The sequence below is a fragment of the Nothoprocta perdicaria genome, unplaced genomic scaffold (assembly GCF_003342845.1).
Source record: "Nothoprocta perdicaria isolate Ctin4 unplaced genomic scaffold, notPer1 scaffold_44, whole genome shotgun sequence".
In the NCBI taxonomy this organism is placed as follows: Eukaryota; Metazoa; Chordata; class Aves; order Tinamiformes; family Tinamidae; genus Nothoprocta; species Nothoprocta perdicaria.
The window spans coordinates 2,619,470-2,643,746 of record NW_020455688.1 but is presented as its reverse complement, the minus strand read 5'-3'; the positions used below and the strand labels follow the sequence as shown (position 1 = coordinate 2,643,746).

Genomic DNA, 24,277 nt, shown 5'->3' with positions numbered 1-24,277 from the left:
TTCACTAAGTCATTCAAAACTAACACATATTGGCTTTTTTCTTGAATGTTGGTCCTACGAGGTAGAAATTTGCCAGAATGTTTTTGGATCAAAGTAATCAAAATTCTCCTCTTCATTCCTAGACCCCCAATCTACCTTTCTGCCACAGGCTTCCTAAGATGAAATATGAAATTTAAAATAATGAAAACTGAGTTTTCGCATTCACACAATATAAAATTCAATGAGCAAAATATTCCTGGTGGATGCAACCAGGAAGGTTAATTCAATTCTCATGGAGAAAGGGGTTGCCAGGAGAGGGTTGCAGCCATTCCCCAATCCTGGAATATCTGTGTCCATATCCCTCTTCCTGCTCAAGCCTGAGGAGTGCCTAGGAGACGGAGTATTTGGGAGAAGACTGCATGGATTTCTCCAAGTGCGGAGGCTGACACAGACACCATCTTTTCAGTGGGCACCCCTCACTCTGGCAGGAAGGGAAGCAGGACGCAGGTTTGGCACTTACCCAGAAAAAGGGGTTTAAAACAGTGTAGGCAAATCCACAGTAAAGGCCGAGCCTGCTGAGATGGGCTAGCCCTACTCCACAAGCTAAGGTCAAGGAAGGGGCTGTGACAGAATCCTTTTCTGCTACTGAAAGAAGCACACGATGGCCTGTCACCTAATGCTTGGTACTACTGATTTCACCAAAAAAAAAAAAATTCTCACCAAAGCAAAATTTTTTTCACCAAAAGCAAACAAAAGTAAAATCTGCATACGTGTGGCACTGAACAGAGAAAAAAAATCCAACACATCTATAAGGTTTAAACCCATTACTCATTCTGCAAAACTTACTTTTAGATATGACACCAAAGGCAAAACTCACTTTTAGGCAAATCGCCAGTGCTTGAAGCTGAAACTGTTCTGCTCCTGTCATGAGATGGGCTGCTCTCCTCTCTTTCAGTTACAGTTGATCCTTCAGAAACAGCAGAACCACAAGCTACAGACTCTAGAGCCCCAGAAAACACTGAAGCTGAAAATTCAGAGAACTGTGACTCAGGAATTTTGTGACGTCCATTTGGCAATTCACCATTAAATTGTTCATAGGAGCTGCTATAAGAGTAATCACTTTTTGTATTTGGCTCATCAAGATTATACTCCTCTGGATTTGGACATTCTTCCTCTTCCTCATCTTCATCTTCAATCTGCTGTTCCAATAGGAAAGGGCCATTCACAATATGGCCATTTGTTTTGGGGGATTCTATCCACTTAGGGTCTGTAGAGTCGGAGTTGACAAGTTCCTGTTCAACATCATCATCTTTTTCAGTGTTTTCTTTCTCTGTGTCTTCTTTTTCATCCTGATCTTCTGCTTCACCTGAAAAAAATTAACRAGCAACAATTAGGTCATACCCAGGTCAGAATGAGGCATTTGGAATTTTTTACTCTTCAGAAGTCCGGGTCTTCAGAAGTCCATGACTTCTGAAAGAGCACAAAAAGAAACAGTGAATATCACTGAAATACGGTAAGAACTTAAAGTCTAAATTAAAGGTGAGATGAAGAAACTAATAAGGCTGTTACCAAGCGATCAATTCAGAGAAGAATGGCATGAAAGTCTTGAAAATAAGCACTAGTGCAAGACAGCAAGTCTTGAAAATAAGCACTAAGTACAAGTCTGTGACTCAATCGCTATCCATCAGGGAGTCAGAGAGGTAGGAAAATTCACAGTATGGGAAAGAAAGACAGACAGAAAGACAGAAAGACAGAAAGACAGAAAGACAGAAAGACAGAAAGACAGAAAGACAGAAAGAAAGAAAGAAAGAAAGAAAGAAAGAAAGAAAGAAAGAAAGAAAGAAAGAAAGAAAGAAAGAAGGGAGGGAGAGAGGGAGAGAGGAGAGGAAGGGAGGGAGGAGAGAATCATGGGTTCTGCAGTTGTATTTTTTTCTGAATTGGAGAAAGTCAACAAAAAAAATGGGAAGCTAAAAAAGATCTGGACTGTAACAATCATGGTACAAACCTCCAGACGCAAAGAATTGTAACAAGTCATCTTAAAARCCAAGAAGCTGTAATTATCATTATTACCTGACAGTCTATTACCAGCAAAAACTTGAGCAAAAAAAAGAGGGAAAACAAGAATGTTTCTAACTTACATTATAGAATAAAACTTGAGGTTATTTTTCTCCTGGCTCACCAAGATACTTGGTTATGCCACCTAACATGGCATGGTAACGGACTGTTCTGTTGAGTTCTCCAGGTGTCCTTTTGTGAGATTTGATAGCTAGATGGCAAGTCATGCTTTTCTTCACTTCTACAATACAAAGTTTGACTTTCTTTTCTCATTCTAGACTTCTAGTTACGACTTTATCCACCGGAAAAAAACAAAAAACAAAAAAAAAACAAGGATCTAGGAAAGTTCAGTGATTTCACTCATTACAACAGATGAAATACTGCAATGACACTGCCCTCTCACAGAGTAGCTTGGTTTCAGATTCAGTAAAAGCAGCTAATACTGACCATCCTCATTGCCAGCTTCTTCATCTACTACCTCTTCTAGATCAGCTGTTTTTAGCTTCACCTCTGGGTGGTACTCATCTTCTTGCTCATTTGATGGCACTGCAGAGGTTACRTTTTCTTCTATTTTTTTCCTTTCAGCTTCTCGCTCTAGTTCTTCTATTTCCTGCAGGCGTTTTTCTAATAGCTCCGCTTGCCTCTTCTGTTTTTTCTTCAGTTTTTTCTTTTTGTTTTTGGATATTTTCCCCACCTAAATATTAAAAAAACAAGAGAAAACAAAAAACACTAAATATTTCTCCCCAGGGCATCTTATTATCAAAAGTTCACTTGCAGTGTGATTACTTCTTATGTGAAAATGGCAATCAATATAGTAAACAATTTGTGGGTTTTTTTCCATTTTATTTCAAATTAATTTAGCATTACAAGAAGCAGAAAAGCTATCAAAATCCTACATGGATATACGTGTTGTTATATGGTAGTTTATTAGATACAGAAGGAAAATACAACTGGTACACCATAGTAAAATGTCTACAAGGGTATAATCTTGACTAGTAGAATAATTTTAGGCTATACCCTATACCAAAGATCATGTTGTTGTATGTGGAAGATATTCTGCTTTCATCTTTATTAATCCATATATAAGTTAGAGCCATGATTTCTTTTCCTATACCTTGCAGCTAATGGCAAGCCAAAGTAGGCTAAGAAAAATAGAGAAACCCAAAGAGTCCAAAAATGGTAAAGAATTTTGAATGAATCCTGTGTTATTTAGCTATTTCCCTGTGAAAGAAAAAAATACTTTCATTATTCATTTCTGGTCCAAAACATATGAATCACGAACAACAGATGGCCATTATAAAAAGTTTAACATTTTATATATAACATAAGGATTGAAAAGATCAGGTACAGTAACAAGGAAAAGATAAACCAAGATATCTGAGCTAACACTGAAACAGTTGATTCAATTTTGCTTGAAATTTGATTTCTAATTTCATTATTGGATAAATTAGTTCTACCSAATTTTGGATAAATTCATTCTACCACAATAAGAAATACTCGTATAGTTCAGAAATCAAGTATAAGAAGCAAAGAGAAATGTTCTAGGATCAGTTTTGTTTATAAATCTAATATCTTCAAAATAAACTCAAGTCAAAAACARTTATTTGATAGTCGTAGTACCTGTATATTGTAAACACAGTTAAATTATATGTTACATACGCAGATATAGAAAGCCGGTTTGAGCTTGGATTACTGACTGCTCTATATCACTGTTTATTTGGGATATGCACATGCCAAAAATGTTTTTCAAGCCTCATGCAAAATCCTCTCTCTTCAGACATTCAAGTCCTTATGCTGTCCACAATGTGTGATAACTGAAACGCTTAATTTGTTTGACATGAAGTTGTTATCGTAACTGTGGAAATGTAAAGTCTGTGAGAGTTTCTATCGGAGAAATATTATGCTTAAAACTTACAAGGTATTAAAAGAAAGTCATCCTTTGAAAGGTAAAAGCTATATTCAAAGGAAGCTTTTAAAAGGGGTACAGACTATCAACAGGCTAATTAGTACCTATAAAAACAGAGAAAACAAAAGAGTTAATCTAGGTTATATAACAGTACTTACAGGCTTTTGTTGTGGAGCTGTACTCACTGAAAAGAAAAAAAAAAGGGGGTTTAAATATACGGTCTTAGAGAAACAACTCTGTAATAGCAGAAATAATAGAAATGATACAAAAATATTCTGTACTAAATCCCAAAGCAGAGTTTTTTTGTATTGATTCCTTTGACTCTTTACAACTGCCTGCTGCCTGAAACCATTTCAGGGCTCTGTCAGACTCTCTGCCAGGATCAATTTTGTTCCAGGTTACAAGAAGCAAAGAAAAGTCAATCTGTGACCGCTCCCCTCCTTCCTTATATTATTCTTTAAGTCAAGGAATAATAAACAACTGGAAATAATTCTTTAGTTATTTCTAAGAAATAATTATGTAATTGCTATCTGAAATGATCACCATGCTAACTGCAAAAGCATTTAACAAAATGAGCCACACAAAAATCCCTCAAATACCTGAAAACAAGAAAAATAACCAGATATGTGAGAGTGGAGCAAAGAGGAAGAGGGGAAGAAGTTCTTTGAGCCCTTCACAAGCACAAAATCAAGCACGGGCACCATTAACATCTCCCAGTGGTTTTACAGGTTCAGCTTCCACTGCTAAACCCAGAGAAAACTGCTTCCATGACCATTAAATGTTTCCCAAAAGGTTCTTAAACTTCAGCAGCACTTCCTTTCTAAGAAGAAGGGAAATTAGGCAGAACCTATTCCTGAAAAGTCCTGAAATGCTGCAATAAGATACAACTTTAGCTCCTGTCTGGAAAGTCATATTTTTAACTAAAATTTGCTACAAATAAAGTGTAAAAAGGATCTGATTCGTGGCTTCCCCAAAACAGTGTTTATTTTAATGTCAAGAAGTAGTACTCAGGCTCCATAAGAAAAAACAAGATAATTTTCATACAAATAGCAGAGCCCTTAGCTATACGATAACATACGTAAAATTCAATGCATGTTCCTCATTTATATACTCTTGTATCTTAATACATACATTGTGAAATATCACAATCATTTTTGGCAGAACAAAAAAACATCACAGTCAACAACTGGGTCTAAAATGATGTTGAAAAGAAAATGTTTTAGGGAAATTTTAAGAGTTTGAAAACGACATACTTTGTAGAAATATTTATGGATTTTGATCACAGTAATTGTTCATGATATAACATGTGTTTTGATTACAACTCAGCTATTTTGCTCTGCAATCTATTTTCTGACAAGATTACCAAGGCATTTAAATATTATTTCTCCACTGCTTGTACCTGAAGTGCTGGATTGAAAACTAAACAGCAGCCATGGTACAAAAGATGAGTAAAAAAGCCACACTTTCTCCTTCTTTGACTTTACTGATTGCTCAGAATTCCTTCACCTCAGTCTCTCCTAGCTAAGCACATTGCATCACTTTAAACATGGAAAAATGTACAGTTCCTGTCTAAACCCTTGGCAAGTTTACCTTAATCTATCTCACATGCAGTGCTGGGGAGAAGAGCTTGCCATAAACTCAAGAGCAATAAATTCCCATTACAAGTGGGACAGTCTACAGAATCTAAGCCTTCCTGTTGACTTGCAAGAATAAGTTATCATCGACCATAAGATGATTTCACATTGATGCCGATGAATTTATAATGGTTTAGACATATATTTTTTAAAAGGTTATAAATCAACACTAGAGAGGCAAGGCTCCAATGCTGCAGTAGCCAGCCATAAAAGAGGGGTGAGTGTGGGAGGTTTTTCTTTTAATCTAGCAGGACACTCCAAAAACTTGAGCCTGCAAAACTGGGAAAAACAAAGTGTTCCTCTCACAGTTTCAGGGCATAAGTAAAAGCTAAGCAGGTACACATTAAGATCACTTAATATCCACATGCAATTACTTCAAATACGATAATTTTCCTCAAACAAAGCACTCTTAGCATGATGCAACTTAACATATAACACCGTGTCCATACCTGCCGAGCCGGAGGGAGGAGGAGCCCCGGCTTTCTGCCACTCGGTGGCCTCTGCAGCCATYCTACGGACGTAGGCATCATCCACACACATCAAAATGTTCTCGGGCTTGATATCCGTATGGATGATCTTGCACTTGCTGTGGAGATAATCTAGACCTTGAAGCACCTAATTGCAGAAGGGTTGGAAATTTAATTTAACGAGCCAGGCCAAGCTAAATGGATGTCTCGTTAGTGAGCAGATGCTCATTTCTTGCCAGCTGTCCATATGTGGCCTGCYAGAAAAATTTACTTTGCTCACAAACCGGTTTTAGAAACATTCCTAAAGAAGCTGCCGACTGGCTGAACTGTCTTGATGGCAGCAGCCTGCTCTGAGACCACTTGCCAAGTGCTCTTCAGCTGATCTGCAGAAACGGGAAAAACTCAACACTTCTTCCTATTCCTATTCCTGTTCCTACTTCTACTCCTATTCCTTCTGCAAATTCCTATTTGACTGCTCGGCTGGACAACATGAGCATCCCTGATTCACTGCTTGAAAAATGGTTATTCCAAAATAAACGCTGTGAATATTGGATGCTGCAACTGCAGCCGGGTTTGCAAATAACCTTACACTTCATTATTCTAAAAAATAAAAAATAAAGGCAAATGTGTTTTTTTGCATTAAATGTTACCTATAGYTTTGCATAGACCTGCAGTAGTAAGTCAGCTTTAAACGTGTCCAAGATGACAGCTAAGAACTTGTCTAGCTGTTCTTGTTACGTGAATGCTTCCACTAGTCTTTCAGGTTAAATTCTTCTAGCTTATGTTAAAACTGAATATCCAAAGCCTTAAATGTCTTCTGGGACTAGAGAAATGCCATAATTTTTTTCTACTGAATAATGTAACAGGATAAACAAAATTGCTTCAATGATAACCTGTGTAAAACACTGTGGAACGATACTGTCAGGAAAGAAGAAAAACCCAAACTAGCTAACACTGCACACAAGATTTCATTTTTTAAAGCATGATCTACAGGAAAATATTAAATCACTTGCTCCTGAGCTTCCCCCACAAGCTCATCCTTCCATTCTAGGCATTTTATAAATAAATTGGCCCATGCCCTCCCTACTTGCTCTCAGGTACAGGTCCCGAAATGCATAGGTCCAAAGCAGCTGCAGCAAAATGCAAATAACTATAATACACGTTCAAAAGAATTGGTAGCAGTGGCTATTCCACACCAAGCAGACACTRCACACTCACAAGAGTCCATGAGGCAGTCAGTAAATCCAATATATTTAAGCAAGGCATTCGGCACAATGTTCCTTTTTACTCCGCGAGTTGAAGATCAAGTATCTATTTTTGGTAAGTATCATAATCTGTTCCCTGATTTATCATAATGATCAAACTGAATGACCAAACTGTTAGAATTTTATGATTAGATAGCCTAAAACGTGAACTGCTTTATCCTAAAGATCAGCAAGGAAATGTCTYCAAAATGTACAGTCTTTGCACCTTGCTGTGAGGACAGAAACCAGGGGAAGCGCTCCTGCCTTTTACTTATTTGACTACTGAAAAAGTAAAATCTGAAATACGTAACATACAACAGTTCTGAAAAAATATGTCCTCTAAATACAATTACCAGAGTAGCTTACGAGATTTTATTTCTTCCCTTGTAAAGATCAAGTGATTACTCTCACATCAAGAAACTTTCTGCCATAATTTGTAGTTTCAATTTATTTATTCATTATTTCTATTTATTATTTCTATTTATTTATTCTATAAATATTATTTATTCTATAATTTTGTTTTCAAGGAGCCACATCATATTGACCCATTAAGCAGATTATTTACTATGCTGTACGCCAGCTGCGAGAGTAAAAATTGTCACTTATACGTGATGCTAATTCTTGTAATTTTTTTTTTTTGGAATGGGCTCCTTCTAAAACAGACTAATGCTCTGTATTTTACTATCCACAGCATGGGCCCTAGCATTAAATAAATTGACACTTTCAATCATGCCCATCACAAACAAAAGGGATTGCCACAAGCAGCCGCTTTTCCATGCTGCAGGGTCATCTCTTTTGTGACAGTTCATATAGCTCTTCCCCAGGGAAAAAAACTGCTTAAAACTGAAATTTCTTATTAAGAAATTCAACTCTCAGCTGCATTAAAAAAAAAAGTCTCAGTGTTACAAATGTACTCCTATTTTTTTTWAAAAAAAAGGTATTTTCCCAACTGTAGCATCCAGGAGTTCTTTCAGTTTAGTGCGTGCTGTACAGCAACACCAGYGCAGCGTTTTTAGAACGTGTGTGTATGGGTTTTCTCTCAAAAAGTGGTCTTCTTCCAACCTCACAAAATGTAAATCTTCCTCTTCCAGGACTAGGCAGTTTCTCTTGTGAACTGCCTGAACCACGTGGGGCTTTCCCTTGCAGCCACAGATTCATCTAGGTTGGAAGGGACCTCTGGAGATCATGCGATTCAACCCTCCTTCCTCCCCAGTCAAAGACAAACCAATTCTGGAGTGGGATCAATGCTCCAAATGAGGCCAGATTGCTCAAGAGCATTTTGCCAGTTCAACTTCAGAGTGAATTCTGAGTGAAGAATGGTCTTCCTAATATGTAATGAGTGTCCTTTTTTTTTGAAACCTGCATGCTTTGCCTCTTATCCCACCTCTGGGCATCTCCAAGAGCAGTTTGGCTCCATCTTCTCTATACCCACTCAGTACATAGTTGGAAATTGCCTCTAGCTTCCCATCTCTTCCTAAAACTGAACAAACAAAGCTCTCCCCACTCCTCATACATCACCTTGGTGGTCTTCCACTGGGCTCACTTGAGCACATCAATGTCTTGTACCTTGGAGCCCGGCATTCCAAACACAATTTCAGAAGTGCCAAAACTAAGGAGAGTAATCACCTTCACCAACCTGCTGCTTCCTCTTCCTTCAATGTGCATCCCACCACAGCAGATACCAAGGTAAAAGCCTCCCATAAGAACCAGGGCTGGGATCAGGAGGCTTATTCCAGTTATCTAAAGAAGTTCTTCATCGACTCCTGGAAATGGCAGCCCACAGCAGTACCTAGGGTAATGTCACTCCTGCTGGTCTTCCCCCTGACCCTGACCCAGCCTGCACATCACCCACTCACTCTACAGGATTCAAGCTCTTACATGACTCCTTTGTGTAGAAGTCAACTCTTCTTCCCTGCCTAAAGGGGCACTTGAGGGACATTCATTCAGTCCTGACTAGCAGAGAAAACCCGGAGAACCTCCTCCAAAAGCCCCTTGGGCAACTCCTCCCTGGCCACACTTCTTATGGCCTCCATCCCTGAGGATYCCACCTGAGAGCCCTCCCCTCCTAGGCCACAGGAGCCTGGTGGCAAAGTCCCTGTGAGCTGGGTTCAATAGTTCACACTTCCCACCCAAAAAGTAGTGGGTTTTCCCTTGGATCTGTTGAGTGGTCTGGTACAGAGCCTGTTTCTGCAGTCAGGGTAATGAGGTCACAGTGAAGTACGTGAGGGAGCTCCTAAACCTGGCTCTGCTGCTACAGCCTGGCTTTCAGGCAACTATATCACTGAAAACTCCCAGCTTTCAGTCAAACTCCAGGACGACAATGCAACAAAGCAAAAATATTACAAACAAAAAAAAGACAGTATTTACTGAAAAGAGTGGTTATACGTATGCACATATAATATAAATACACACATTCCTAACATGATAGATAGTTTACGAATTCTAATATATGCAATTCCAATGAAAGGTAATACGAATTTCAAGTGCCAAACTGAAAATATTTCTTTGGTCATTTGTAGAAATTAATGGCATATGGTTTAACTGTATATACAAAATCATATACAGTAGCATTGTCTATAGGTTTTCCTTGTCAAGACACCGTTTATCCTTAAGATTACCATACAGCAAGACAATATATTTTGAAAAAAATATCTCTCTGTGAGATTTTCTGAACTGATAATTATGCTGGGACTTCCACTCTAAAACAATTAAATATAGAAAGAAAACAGAATTTAAAAAAAAAAAAAAAAAAGGATTTCCTTTAGGACACATSTTTTAGACAGATGTACAACTCTTGTTCAGTTTTATAATTGTATATTATTTCCCAATGCTCTGATGTTGCATTTTCCAGAGAGCTTCATAAGAAGCATGACATACTGAAGGCTTTGTTAAACAAATTGAAATTAAGTATGAATATCCCTACAAATGTGTAATGACTCATTATTTCAGCTTTTGTTTTTCTAAAGCAGCACAGGAAACTCCCATATTAGTTGGGWATTTTGATGATAAAATACAATATACAGAAATGCAGGCCATCTAGGAAGATAGTCTTGCAAACTCTCTCTTGGGCTGCCTATAAAATTAACTTAACCGAGATTTGTTAGCAAGATTTCATTTGAAATGTCATTATTTTAACCTCCAGACTGTTAACAATTGTGGGAGAAGCTAATTAGAACTTYAACGAATCTTACCTGTCGAATTATACTTTTTACACAACGGATGGGAAGGCCTTGATAATTGGATTTTATTATCCATTTTAAGAGGTGATGCCCAAGTACCTCGAAGACCATACAGACATCTGAGATTTAATTAAGGAAAATTTCCAAAGAAACTTGCTGATTAGATCAACTACAGTTTTTTTTCAGTACTGGCTAAAGCACTCATCAACCTAGAAGAAAACAAGTTATCTTGAACTAAGCAAAGTATGTGCAAGAACAGCACTTAAACTCAAACAAGTAAAACATTTTAACGAGGCAATTCTTGTTAGCTATGTCTAAAAGCAAAAACAGTATGAACGTAAAACATGAAACAGTTACTTGCAAAAAATAACTGATTTTTCACAGAACAGCTAAGGTTGGAAGGTCCTTTCGGAGACCAGCTATTTTGTTTTAACTTGAAGTAATTCAAAACACTGATTTGTCTTATTATCTGTCATTTCTAATAAATTTTAAATGAAACCAATAGAAGATTTTAACAACAGAAGACAGAAGCAACAAAGTTTATAAAATGAGTTATACTGAACATCGTTATGATTAGGCTTAACTGAGAATCACCTGTCAACCAGAGACTAGAAAAATAGAAGAGGGGTCCTCTTCAGAAACTACTTCAGAAGTTTTCACCACACAGAGTAAATGCAATCATTGAAGACATAAGTAATAAAAAAAATGCAAACTCAGAAAAAGCAATATGCAAACACAAACCCAGCAAGTTACTTAACCTTGCCACCAAATCTTGCCACCAAATGAGACACGCAGAGAAGAGCATTAGAAGAGAGCAAGAAACTCCAGTGATTTGTGGTTCTGGGAGACATTAAATTGGGAGATTCTAGACTCGTGGATAGTTTATTCATCTATGAAGAAAACATTCAACTTAATTGCAAGTTTTWGCATCCACAACACCCTGACAAGTAAATGCACGATTTCACTCTACAGCATTAATCTTCACACATAAACTGGGAATAATTTTGCAGTGGCAAACTGAGAAGAACATTAAAATCTCAACTACARGATATGGTAGGCTTGCAAAGAGTAATGCAAAACCAATACAGGAAAATGAATTAGTGGATGGATGATATTCCTGCTGCAGGAAAATCTCAACAGATGGAAATTAGCCTGAATCTGTAYTTCAGGACTACTGACAGAGAAACATACTATTAGGGGAGGTATTTTACCTGATTTACCAAAGTTATATTAATTACAGTCTTGACAAGGATTTCATAGTCATTACTTTCACTTAAGTTAAAAGGAGATTTGTCCATGAATCTACCATTTATATTCTTCTTCCCAAGTGCCTACCAATATTCATAAAGTTAAATGAAGTTTTAAAATCTGCATCACCTATTCTGTAGTTAGACTGAAAGACAAAAGCTCAAAGTACTTTGTGAAGAACTGGATCRTTTTGATTGTTGCCACTCGCTCATCTCATCAGATGTTCCTTAATCTCTGTACTAGGAGAGACAGTGAATAATCATTTCCCATTCATATTAATCAATCTACTCAGATTATAAATCTCTATTCCATTCRGAAGAGGAAACAGTCTTGGTTGCCTAACCATACACACATCACAGAATCACAGAATATTCAAGGTTGGAAGGGACCTCTAGAGATCATCTAGTCCAACCTTCCTGCTCAAGCAGGCACAYCTASAGCAYGGGGCACAGGGCKGCATCCAGGYGGGTTTTGAAGACCTCCAGAGAAGGAGACTCCGCAACCTCCCTGGGCAGCCTGTTCCACTGCTCTGTCACCCTCACAGSAAAGAAGTTCCTCCTCACCTGGAGATGGAACTTCCTGTGTTTCAGCTTATCGCCATTTCCCCTTGCCCTGTCGCTGGCCACCAATGAAAACAGCTTGTCCCCTTCCTCCCTGCATTCTCCCTTCCTGAACTTATACATGTTAATCATATCCCCTCTCAGCCTTCTCTTCTCCAGAGAAAACAGGCCCAGCTCACTCAGTCTCTCCTCATACAAGAGATGTTCCATTCCCTTAATTATCCAGTGAACATCCAGTGAACAGAAATCACCACTGGAGCATGCAATCAAAGAGGATGAGTTGAGCACACTCAATTAGTTCGACAGGTCTTATTAATCTGCCTAAGCAAAGCCATTAAGGCTGCCATGGACAGAGAAAGAGGAGTTCCACAATAAAATATCTGCTATTTACCAGAAAAAGAAMAGAATATTTTTCACTTCTGTTGAAAATATTCAAGAGAATATTTTTCACTTAGCTCCCAAACACTTGTTTCCTTATACGATTATCTGAATCTCTTTACAAAAACATGTTACTCTCAGTTAAACATTGMTTTCAACTTTAATACACATCCAATGTGGTAAAATACAATAACACACCTTTATCAAAACCGCTGAGCAGCCAAAGTTAGCAAAGTTTGTCATTTCCTGAAAAAAAGCCACTACACAAGTAGTTAAAAAATACCTAAGTCTAGCATAGTGTAATAGACATTGTTAAAATTCATCTATATACAAACATACATGACTCTGCACATTCCCAGCCCTGTGCTACATGGGTMTTGATGGATTTCCCTGTTTGGAAGCTCCACGGCACTCCATGGTATTAGCCATTAAAGGATTCACTCACGTCTCTCCTGTATTGCTTTAACTTCTAAATGTATTTCATAAATAATTGATCCTTTACCTATGAGGTATGTGTCGTCTTAATTTACAGATGGAGAACAGATACTCAGTGGCTTGTTCAAAGCAAGCCAGGAACAGCACAGCGGGAAATCTCTTAAATTCTTGTAYTTCTCTCAACATGTTCAACTCCATAAGAGCATCATTAACACAGCACTAATACGTTTTTTTTTTCAATAGAAACATACACCTGCCCCCGCTCAAAAGAACTTGCAGTAAAGATTTTTTTCGAAGGAGATAGAGAGGAGTTGATCAAATAATCAGTGCACCCAACACAAGATGTGCAATTTTTCACTCGAGGAAACTCAAAGCACAAGATATCCTTGTATTTTCACTGGTGGTTTGGATTTTGACAGACTTTCAGGTGCAGTTTAAATGGGCTCCTACTCCAGGATCAGCCCATCCTGTCTACTCTACCTTTCCGAATAATTTACTTCCAGGAAGGCAGGAATATTTTTGTCAAGAATGCAAAAGCAATTTTGAGATGCCAGAGTTTCCAGTGTAAAGGTAAAACTTAAAAATGGAAACGATCAGTATCAGCTGTCCAGTTTTAATCTACTAACACAGAGCTATCTGAGTTCTTATTTTTGACTAATAAATAGCCTCTTCTCACTTCGTGAGAGAAAAAGGGACATTTTTTCAAAATATTATTATTAATAAAGCTTCCTCTTCACATTCAGGAAAGGCTTTCTTCTTTAATACATATGAAATATTAATAACGTAAGTATGTTATTGGGAAAAATACTGTTACACAGATAAGTATTTCTATGTGTATGCATGAAACTATTTCCTTATTCCCTATCTCATATTAGTGTTATAAAGACAAATCAGTTTTACAAAGAAAACAAGTATGTCAAATCTGTTTTCTAAAAATGTTAATCATTCTTCAGCGGGTAGCCAGCTGAAAAGCGTACTGTATCATCTCCTTGCACATTGAATATAGCATACTGAAGCCAGAATCTGAAGAGTTTAATAATTTGATCTCGATTTTCAGTATTTCTAGACAAAATGTTTATAACACTTCTCAGTATGCATCTCAGCATCACAGATTAAAACCTATTTTTTCTTATCACATTAGTACCAAGAAGTCCTAATCAGGGTTCTTTGCCTCACTGTGCTAAACAGTTTCCTTCATCACAAATAGTTTTTCTGGGGTGACTATTAGCCACTGCATAATTTAGGTTAATTCATTTTATTTTGATGTTGAAACCTWGAAAAACAAATTATACTTTTTTCACTAAATTTAGGTATCTGTCATGCTAGCTGAGCAATGAAGAGATGAGGAAACCACCCAAAGGGGGACAAAGAAAAAGCAGTTAGGATCCCATTCTGCACGTCAGAATACTTGTCCTCACGCTCTCCATCTCTCTTATTAAACACTCAAAGGCTTCGCAGCCAGTGTAAGAGACGGATGGGCAGGACGAGCCCTGCTTGCACACAGCTCCTCAGACAGAGCTCCTCACTCCTCGCCYAAGGAGGGCAGGGAGCTGATGAAGAGCATCTTAACCTAATCTGCTGAAGACTGGAGGAGCGTCACCAAAATCAACTTAGTCTTAAGCTCTCTAGAGGAGGAATCATCTTTATCTTCAGCTGTTATTAGGGCTCCAAGACACAACAATCATACAAATTACCAATTACAACAATAAACAAAATGGCAGTAATATCGTAAGCTGCTGAAGTATCTAATGCAATTAGCAGAGATAATTCACTTTAGGTCAGCTCATAAATTAAATATATTCAGGCTCAAAATCTTACCTAGACACAGTATTTAGTCATATATTCCTTTGCCTCCATTTTTGTCTTTTTAAGGAGGTACTAGTTAAATTTTTAAAAGCTTCATTAACAGAGAGATGTTGAAGTCTGGCCAACAGAGGTTCACCTAGCCACGAGCAGAACACTCTTCAACCTCTCCAAAAGTAAAGAGAAACCAATTTCTTTGTGAGTTGACATTATTTTTACCCATTGGATTAGAGAAAGGCATATTTACTGTAAACCTCAGCTACTAGAAATCTTTTTCAGTAAAACTTTTGTTTCTAAATAAACTTACCTGCTCTAATTTTAATAGTCCAACACAGGATTAATGTATTTTATTATTTTTGTGTTTAGAAAAACTAAGGTTCTTTCCCTCACGTGAATGCATAACACACAGGACTGAGCTTGTATTTTGGTGTTTCTGCATAACAATTTTAAACTATGACTAGCTAAAATAAAATGCTTATCATGTCAGTAGATCATTTTTAATGAAGATCATTTTAACAGTATCTTCCAAAGGATACGTATTCCATTCATTCCGGAAATCTTGAAGTCATCGATCAGCTGTACAACCATATCTTTGTTGGGATCATTAGGGTCACTTTCACGAACCTAAACCAGAAGTGTAAATATGGACATTTGAAGAAAAAACTCACCTTAGCATTTCTAATTATTTAGCTTTATTTATGAAGATCAATGATAGTTTGGATAGTTTTCAAAAACGAAGGTAACATAGAGCAAGTCACACATTTAGGGAAAAAAAGTATGTAAACAAAGCTTAAAAACATTATTCCGTTGCATTTTAAAAAAATTAAATATTAAAAAAATATTACTACTGTAATCGCTATCAGTATCAGCAGTGCATTGCGAGGCTTCTACTTACACATTTGAGCAGTTTTATTTCATCCAAGGCTGTCTCTGTATAGTGCTGGGCACTTTTTACAACTTTCATTGCAACAAATCTTTTCCCCCTTGAAACAATAAAAACACTTTTAATACACGCTCTGAGATAAAAAACACAAATTTCAAAGGTCTGGAAATTTTAAATAGCACATCTTTCAATCTAACGTATTCTGACAGAAAACTAGAACACTCTAAAATTACATTTAAAACATTATTTTTAATAATATTCTGTTAACAGATTTATGAAGTACTTTTTTCTGCTTGATGCTAATGCCTTTAAAAGAGGAACTTGGGAACACCATATCACATTTAATCAATATATAATCTTTTTATTAAAGATAAGGAGAGGAATAAAAACATTATCTTCCTCTCACAATTTCAAGACAACACATATATTCAGAAAGGAAAACCAATTTGTCCAAGCAAGTGGACTTGCACCTATTTCTGGCAGGTTTTATTAAATACATTCTTAACCAAGAACAAAATTATACTGCAGATATCTTTATACATAACGAGACACCAAGAATTTACATAACTATCATACATATAAAACAGAAGTTACTGCACACAAAATAAAGTTATATATGTGTCAGGAAAAAAAAAAAAGGGAATATAGTTTTCTTACTGCATATCCCAGCATAGCCAGACTGTAGAGAARTGTCCCCATCCTAATTTTCTAATAACATGATATCGGCCATTGAAGAGATCACCAATTTTCACTGGATGATAGCCTCCTTTCAGGAAAAAAAACACAAGTAGAAAAAGAATATTCAGGAAAAAAAGAAGTTTTCTAGCTTTTCAAACAATTGTTTAAAAAYAGATTTTTATCCTCAAATTGTCCTCAAATTCTAAAAGCGGGAAATTATAAACTCTAATGGTCACAATTTTGCCTTACTTGGCCAGGAGGGAGAAGCCCACAGCCTGTACCTACTGTGGAGCTGCTTCTCTCTCTGTTGGGCTTTTCATTTGCGGCAGGACTACCATCAGCCCTTCATTTCCCCAGGCTTATCATCTACTTTGCAGACAGTTCAGGAAACATTCATCTACTTTGCAGACAGTTCAGGAAACATCTGCCTTATTTCTTTGATTATCACATTTGAAGCTTCTCTAGCCAATGTATTTTTATATGATTGCAGAATCCGAACAGTGACTCTTTTAATTCCCATTTATTTTCTACTAATAGAGGCAGCAATAAAACATTTCCTGAGAAAATTTTAGGAAYGATACAGATTTTATTGATGCCCTCCTAACATCGAGTCTCTGTTTCCTATCTTGACACCTATTACCACGACACAGGATMTCTAAAGCTAGAGGAAAGGCCGAGACAAGCGAGCAGGCTGGAGCTCTGCTCGGAGCCCTAGGCCACTAATAATAACATTCACAATTTAGCCTAAATTGCCAACAAATAATATAGCTGCTCTATGCAGCTACCACCCATGCGCAGCAGCTGCCCAAGAATCATCTCCTCTGTGCTTCTGGGTCCTTCCTAATGCCACCTCCAACRGTACTTTAGGTAAAATCATTAGTTATTGATTACCTTCACTATCAATTCCTCGCTAGTTGCTGTAAGTTGTTATAGCTRCTTTGCAAGCCCTTGAAAAACAGCTTGGAAGTGGTGCCCAATTAAGCTGCCAGTGTGAATTTATTACTTTATTCCTTGGATCTAAGGAGGGAGCACTCTCCTCTCTCCTTCAAATTCTTGGAACCATGACACCAAATGTGGATATATTTAAGCCCTGTCTTTACTAATAACACCTTCTACCTTAATAGAGGTACAAGGGTTTAGTGAACTTGTCTCAAAGGCATCCAGACAGATTAAGAAATTGCACTGGTGATAGAACTCTAAAGATATATAGATAGATAAAGATATAGATAAGATATAGAGATAGACATGGAGATGGAGATAGAGATGGAGACAGAGATAGAGATATAGTCACCACCGAACCCAGAGGCCTCTGTATCRAGTGGGGCTGGTCTGAAGTGAGTGACAACAGCCACAAGCAACTTCAGATGGGCCACACGGGTCTCATTTACACAGAGAGCCCCTCTACCTCCCTGGCTGCCTCCGGSTCCACCTGCGCTGTGGGAAGTGGGGTCGCTGGACCAAAACAGGAGTCCTCCAGGAGCACTCCAAAACAGGAGTGCTCCAAAAAACAGGAGTCTGAATTGCCTGGGCAGCACAGGAAGATGCTAAGGGTGTCTGCTGCTCTCTCCTGAATCCTAGCACTGAAGTAGACATAAATTTCAGCTTTTTTTGTGTAAATTTTGCATAAATTTATAAATACCAATATGTGAAAATCAACTTTATACTTCTAACCTACATAATTATGTATATGCTATCACACACAACACTCGAATTTGATAATACTTATGAACRTAGACGGAAAAATATTCAGTTTAAAAAGAATGAAAAAGATCCAGAGAACATTCATAAAAGGCTTCCAGGACACCTGAAGTATTTCACTCAGCAACCTAAAATGCAACCCAAATTTCCACTGCAGAATTGTGCCCTCTTTAGTAAGAACACGCAGCATTCCCAACAAGGAATTCCTTACTTCTCAAAAACAAAACAAAACAAAAAAAAAAAACAGTTTTTGTTTGGAGTAATGGCCCAAATTTACATGGCAGGGAATTTATAGGAGGAAGGAAGAAGAATTCATTTAGAATTTATCATCAACCTTTGCCATGATGAATGTAATTATTTTAGCTATGCAGAAGGTATTTTCAAATTGCAACAACACAGAAGCATCTATATGAAACGAAGAAGTTTGAGCAAAAAGGATGTACTTTTGAAAAACCAATATTAGCATTTGAAAAAATACAACATATAAGTGTTACTGCTGATAATATAACAAAAATCTGTTGTGCTATTCAGTTCAGCAAACAGAAAAGAGGTCTCTCATGCAACTAGCTACATATGCTACAGAAAGAGGGTCAGAAAATGAGATCATTATTCCTGAATGTCTCCTCAATGTATTGGTAATTGTAGCTGACTAGTTCTATGTTTGTATAGGGAATTATTCCCTTTGTAAACTGGATGAATGGGCGATATCTCCAGGGGGCAAAGAAGAAGATCACAGAAGGAAAGAATTCCAATTATAGCCACGACATGACACACACTTGAAAAAAACCTCCAAGTGTTTCAAGGCATTTCAGAAAGCAGAAGAAATATTTTCATTGTCTAAATAACCCMTTTAAAGATCAGGTATTTGGTGTTTTGATATTTCCATTTCTTAAACACTTGAGAAGCATTTAATCTAAACTGAGTGGTATCACCAGAAGTCATTCCACAGATTTAAGTGGATGTTGTGAGAAAGCCCCTGAGGAACAAGGGAGAGTTCACCTTACACAAGTAGGTGTTAGATGTCTCTCTCACCTCAGGTGCTAATTCAAACTAATCCAATTCCCTGATTACGAATTCTCTCATGACAGGGAACTATTTATTAACCAACACATAACGTGGTGAATGTGAGAGTCCAGCTCACACCAACATATCCATAAAAATAAAGATTAAAAATAAAACCAGCAACAAAAATATTGAGCCAATGTGAGGCATATTTAATAGGTAAAATATTAAATTAAAATACAAAATGAATTATATGCTTCTTCATCAAAAGGGCCCTCCTAAGAGATTTCAAACCAGGCCTGAATGGATGAAGTATGGTCTGACTCCACTCAATATCCTAGGAGAGTCCTGTTCTGTAGATAAAATTAGGAAAAAAAGAGTGACTCCCTTAACAAGTGATAATTCCCAAACATTCTCCGCTACTCCTTAAAACAAATAAAATTGCCAAAAGCAGAAAATCACATATTCAAATTATTAAAGCAGGTCTCCGGGGGGGAAAAAAAAGAAAGAAAGAAAAAAACTCCAAAACATAGAAATTAATATAGCTAAATTCTAATCCTAGAAAAGTACAGAGATTTTAATTTTTCACAAAACTTGCAGGATTCTTAGCCTAATATGGAATCCACTGTAAAAGCAAACAGGTATTGCTACTGACTGATTATAAATAGCCCCACAGACTCTCACAGGTGCCCTGCAAACAAACTGTAAAGCTAGTTGTTTGTGCATGTGTGTGTTCTAACTTCTCCAGCTGGCCACATTTTGCAAACTACATTGGGACACAGACAATAACGGATTGTTTGAAATTAAACTCAGCCCTAATTTCAGGGAAGAATTAAGTGAGGGCCTAGGAATGCTTAATCTCAATGAAATACAGCAAGCAGATGTTCAAAAAACAAATCCTTACTCACTGATGGAAGATGCTACAGATACAAAAAAAAAGGAACATATGTATTGTAAGAGAAATAATTTTAAGAAATAAAAATAAATTCTGGCTATATATATTCTTTTCCCTGATGTGGACTGTATACTTGAATACAGATGAAAATTTGGCTTGAATTTACCAGTTTGTTTTCACTATTGGTATCATAAGCCATTTAAGCCACTCAAAATTCTGCAGATTAATAGAAGTTTTATAATAAAATCTTATAATCATTATATATGGACCAAAAAAAAATAAAAAAAAAANAAAAAAAAAAAAAAACTTGTTCCAGTTTGGAAGAAGAAGATATTCTTAAAACAAACATCATGAGGCATATGCCAGGTTTAACACAGCAAGTATTTCTTGATTTGAGGGATATGGAACAGCAGATATAGTTGAGCTGTATATTCATATCCCTGAAATCAATTRGGAGAGAGATAAGCCAAAGTCAATAGATCTGTCACCTATGATCTTCCATGTATGTTCAGGGTATGCATTGCCCCAGCGAAGCGGTTTAGGAGCAACATTAAAACAAACTTAAATATTGACACGGCTGTACTATGGTCACATGCTGTATAACTTAATAAACAAAAGACATCTGATCTAACATAAACCACGGAAATGAGGCCRAACACTAAAATAGAGATGCAGGGAGCCCAAAACACTGGAGATTAAGAAAAACAGCACGTTTAATAATAGCATGTAACAATCTCAAGCTGGTGTGGGAAAGAAAAAGAGTAAAGTAAGAATCAGAGCCTAATATAAATTCAGCTGAAGTTGTCAGAGGTATCAGGGCACTTAATAAGCCGTCAGGTGTGTTTTTGTGTTTGCTAGGTTTGGGTATTCCTGTTTCTTTTACCACCAACACCAATCAAGGGGAGTTCCCCCTCTGCTCCTGTAGGGAAGAAAGGAAGAAAACTGGCGTGCAAGATTTGTYATTTATCACAAAACGCCAAGATTAGCTATGGAAGAGTAAAGAGCAGTATGGAGACAGAGCAGCACTCTGGCCTGGATGCGGCAGCCACCGCCTGGAATGGCGGCGTTGGGAAGGGCTGGGGAGGCGCCGCAGGCCACGCACCTTTGCAGTAATCGGCGGGATCCTCCTGCTCCTCATCGTCCGAGCCCAGAATCTCCTCCTCGGGCTCCGGGGGGCTGGGCTCGGGCAGCGGCGGCGGTGGGGGCGGCGGCGGTGGCGGCGGTGCGGACGGGACCTTCTGCTGCGGCTCGGGCCTGCGGGCAGAGAGGGCGGTTAGGGCGGCGGGGAGGCGCGAGGGCCGCTCGTGGGCRCCGGGGCAGCGCCGCCATGGGCGGCAGCCGCCATGGCCTCGCCGAGCGCCCGGCGCCGTGCCAGGGCTGCGCCGCTCCCGGAGAAAGGGAACGACTAAGGGGAGCTTTGCTCGCTGTGCGGCTTCTGGAGTTCGGGAAGGAAAGGACAAGGAACGGAAATATGAGGCCACTTGAAGCAAATGGAACACGTTGCTACTTATATCTTAAATCTGAGAGAAACTGTGCTTGGCTTGGTGTTTTTAAACATCTACAAACTACTCACGTTTTGAAATTCCGAGCATCTTCAAGGGATATATATATATATATATATATATATAAAAAAAGAAACATAGCGTTGAAGCACAGTGCTTGTTAAATAATAAAGCCTTCTCCAGGCAAGTTGATGCTATTTATTTTTGTATTGGTACTTTATACGAAGAAAAAAAATGTATTTGCAATTTAAAGCCGATATAAGGTCATTACAAAGCTGCTATAAAGGCCATTAAAAGCTGCTATAAGTTTGCTTCTATATCTATGTCAAGTCCAAGCTGCCTAAAAAACACCATTCACATTTTATCCCTCAGATAATAATCAGAGCTGAAGCAAACCTTTACACAGCTGGTTAACTTCTCAGCTCCTAAAATGTGGACACAAACCCTGCCCAGATCACGAACAAAGGCTGTATTGATATTGACCCCCTGCCCAGGCTCGTTCTTTCCATAATTCCTCGTTTTCACACACAGCGGCTGCTGGAGACGGACAGAGTGGCTGGGGTGCCAACCAGGTTTGTCTGCCTGGTAACTCCTGCAGAAAAACGTAACCCTGCTCTACTTCAGCACAGTCCGATACTGAAAGGAATAGCTGGGGTTAATACAGTAATGAAATAAAACAGTTTAAGTCATAGGGAGGAATCTATCCCAAATAAATCAATTTATTTTTAAATCCATAAAACTAAGGACAGAAGAGAAGTGAGAGAACGGATCCATTCACAGGATGAACAATAAATGTGTTTATAAGTGCTTCTGCTTTCATAACTTATGGTGTTTTTTTTTGTTTGTTTGTTTGTTTTTTTTGGTTTTTTTTGGTCTTAATCATTCCTCTTTTGTTCCCAACAGATGTCTCTGTATGATGCACTGTGAGGGAAAATAARTTGATTCAGCCAATGGAAGGCACAGCGCACCCTTCACCAGTTGTGCTTCTCTTGGACTAACTACTTGTGGGATTAATGGCCCTCCCAAAGCCTGGCTTTACTGTGTCAGCACTGATGGCCCACACACCTAGATGAGCGTTTTAAATGACTTAAATGCACGCGCTTACACACAGCACAAAACTCCATCCCAAGGCCTGAAACCGCAGCCTGCGGGCATAAGGCCAGGCTGGATCACCRCAGCAGGGCCTAGACGCTGCTCCATGCGAACCCCAACGAGCAGCAAGGCAGAGCAGGGCAGCCTGCGCTTCCCCACCCCGCCTCAGTGCAGGGACCCGCTCACACAGGTGACACTTGGGGACATGTGGATTTGCTCGGTGGGACGGCACYGCCGTTGCACCTTGTTTGGACCGTGCAATTGCATGTCAGTGCTTTGGCCACATCAATCAGACGGTACAAACCCTAGCTGAAGGGCACGTAAGGCAACGCGCTAGAGAGGTCCTAATCTTAAAAATCCATTCCAGTTGTGCTTGACTTAAGCAAACAGCTGTTTGCTGTATTTCTCCACCTGATAATACCTTGGAGAGAAGGGGAAGGAGATCCACCCATGTGAAATGAACACGGAGGAGGAGTCTCCCTCAGAGACAGGAAGAAGCAGACTCTTCAATATTTAGATTCAAACAACTGCCTGTTTTTATTATTTCTAAGGAAAAAGATTAAYATAATTCATCTTCATCTGGGTCTTTCTTGAGCTACTGTATTTAATTTTGTTTTGAAAAGGGTTATTTTCCTTCCATCTCCCAGCCTTGCTGCGGTTGGAATGCTGGAATTCAGGAGCRCCTTCCTTTTCTCCTTTGTGCGCATCAGGAAGGAAGGATTTTATTTATTTCCTTCAGGGGTTGTTTAYGATTTTATCTGCAAATAACCCTGATTTAAGCTGAGAAGAATCTTGGGTTTGTCCTTTTAGCTTTGGCAGCACCTTGGGAAGCCCTGAACGTCAGTGTGTGAAGAAGGGCGAAGGGGAGAAASGCTGCTCAGCTCCACCCGCCCCACGGCTAAATCCGAACTGTTCCTTTGCTGCTTCCTTGTTTTCCCTCAGGATTCTCAGGAAGGGACAGTGTTGTCCGCTTCTGCTCACTGACACATTTCAGGCGCACGCGCAAGGATGGACTCGCAGTACTCGGTCCCGCTGCTTGAGCTCGGCCTTGCCGTGCCTGAGCTCAGCCCAGCGCCATCCCAACGCTCTTCCCCACCGCGCGATTCCACAGCGTCACCTCGGGGCATCGGCTCACGGGAACTCCGGTTTTGCTATTGCTTGGTAACCCTCTGATTGAATCAGAAATACAAAGTGCTATGGATATTTGCACACTATCTTTCCTCACGAGGTGTGACAGGAATATAGGCTTTATTCAGTTTTGTGTAGATTTCATTTTTCCAGTAGAGTTTGTAAAAATATCATTTTTTTCTTTAAAGTATCCATTTTTTWAAAAAAAAGTCCACACAGCTATCAGAGAAAGCTGTAATAAGTGCTAAATTCCATTTCCTTTTTTAGAAACATAATTCTCATAATCTATTGTAACATAATAAGCTCTTCAACAGTCAGAACATTTCAAGTTACCTCTACGCTTCCCAAAACATCACATGTATTAATGTGCACTAGGGTAACGCACACAAGCAAAGCTACCTACCATATAGATTTCACTTTTTCTGATGTAAACACTTAGTGCTCCGTGGTCTACCACTACTAGGCCATTCATCACCACCCAAGCATAAATACTTAATTAAATGCACATGAC

The 24,277-nt window shown here is 38.5% G+C and overlaps 1 protein-coding gene across 2 annotated transcripts in view; it reads right to left on the bottom strand.

The window, feature by feature from the left end:
* Positions 1 to 24,277, bottom strand: part of SRPK2 (SRSF protein kinase 2) — an 83,355-nt gene that overhangs the window by 19,014 nt on the left and 40,064 nt on the right. For both annotated transcript variants that reach the window (XM_026046350.1, XM_026046348.1), the window contains exons 2-10: positions 21,147 to 21,298; positions 16,429 to 16,537; positions 15,784 to 15,871; positions 15,425 to 15,512; positions 10,477 to 10,583; positions 6,024 to 6,189; positions 4,099 to 4,124; positions 2,482 to 2,728; positions 857 to 1,345 (exon numbers count right to left, since the gene is read on the bottom strand). In XM_026046350.1, coding sequence (XP_025902135.1) covers positions 857 to 1,345; positions 2,482 to 2,728; positions 4,099 to 4,124; positions 6,024 to 6,189; positions 10,477 to 10,583; positions 15,425 to 15,512; positions 15,784 to 15,871; positions 16,429 to 16,537; positions 21,147 to 21,298 — 1,472 coding nt within the window. The remainder of the gene's footprint in view (positions 1 to 856; positions 1,346 to 2,481; positions 2,729 to 4,098; positions 4,125 to 6,023; positions 6,190 to 10,476; positions 10,584 to 15,424; positions 15,513 to 15,783; positions 15,872 to 16,428; positions 16,538 to 21,146; positions 21,299 to 24,277) is intronic.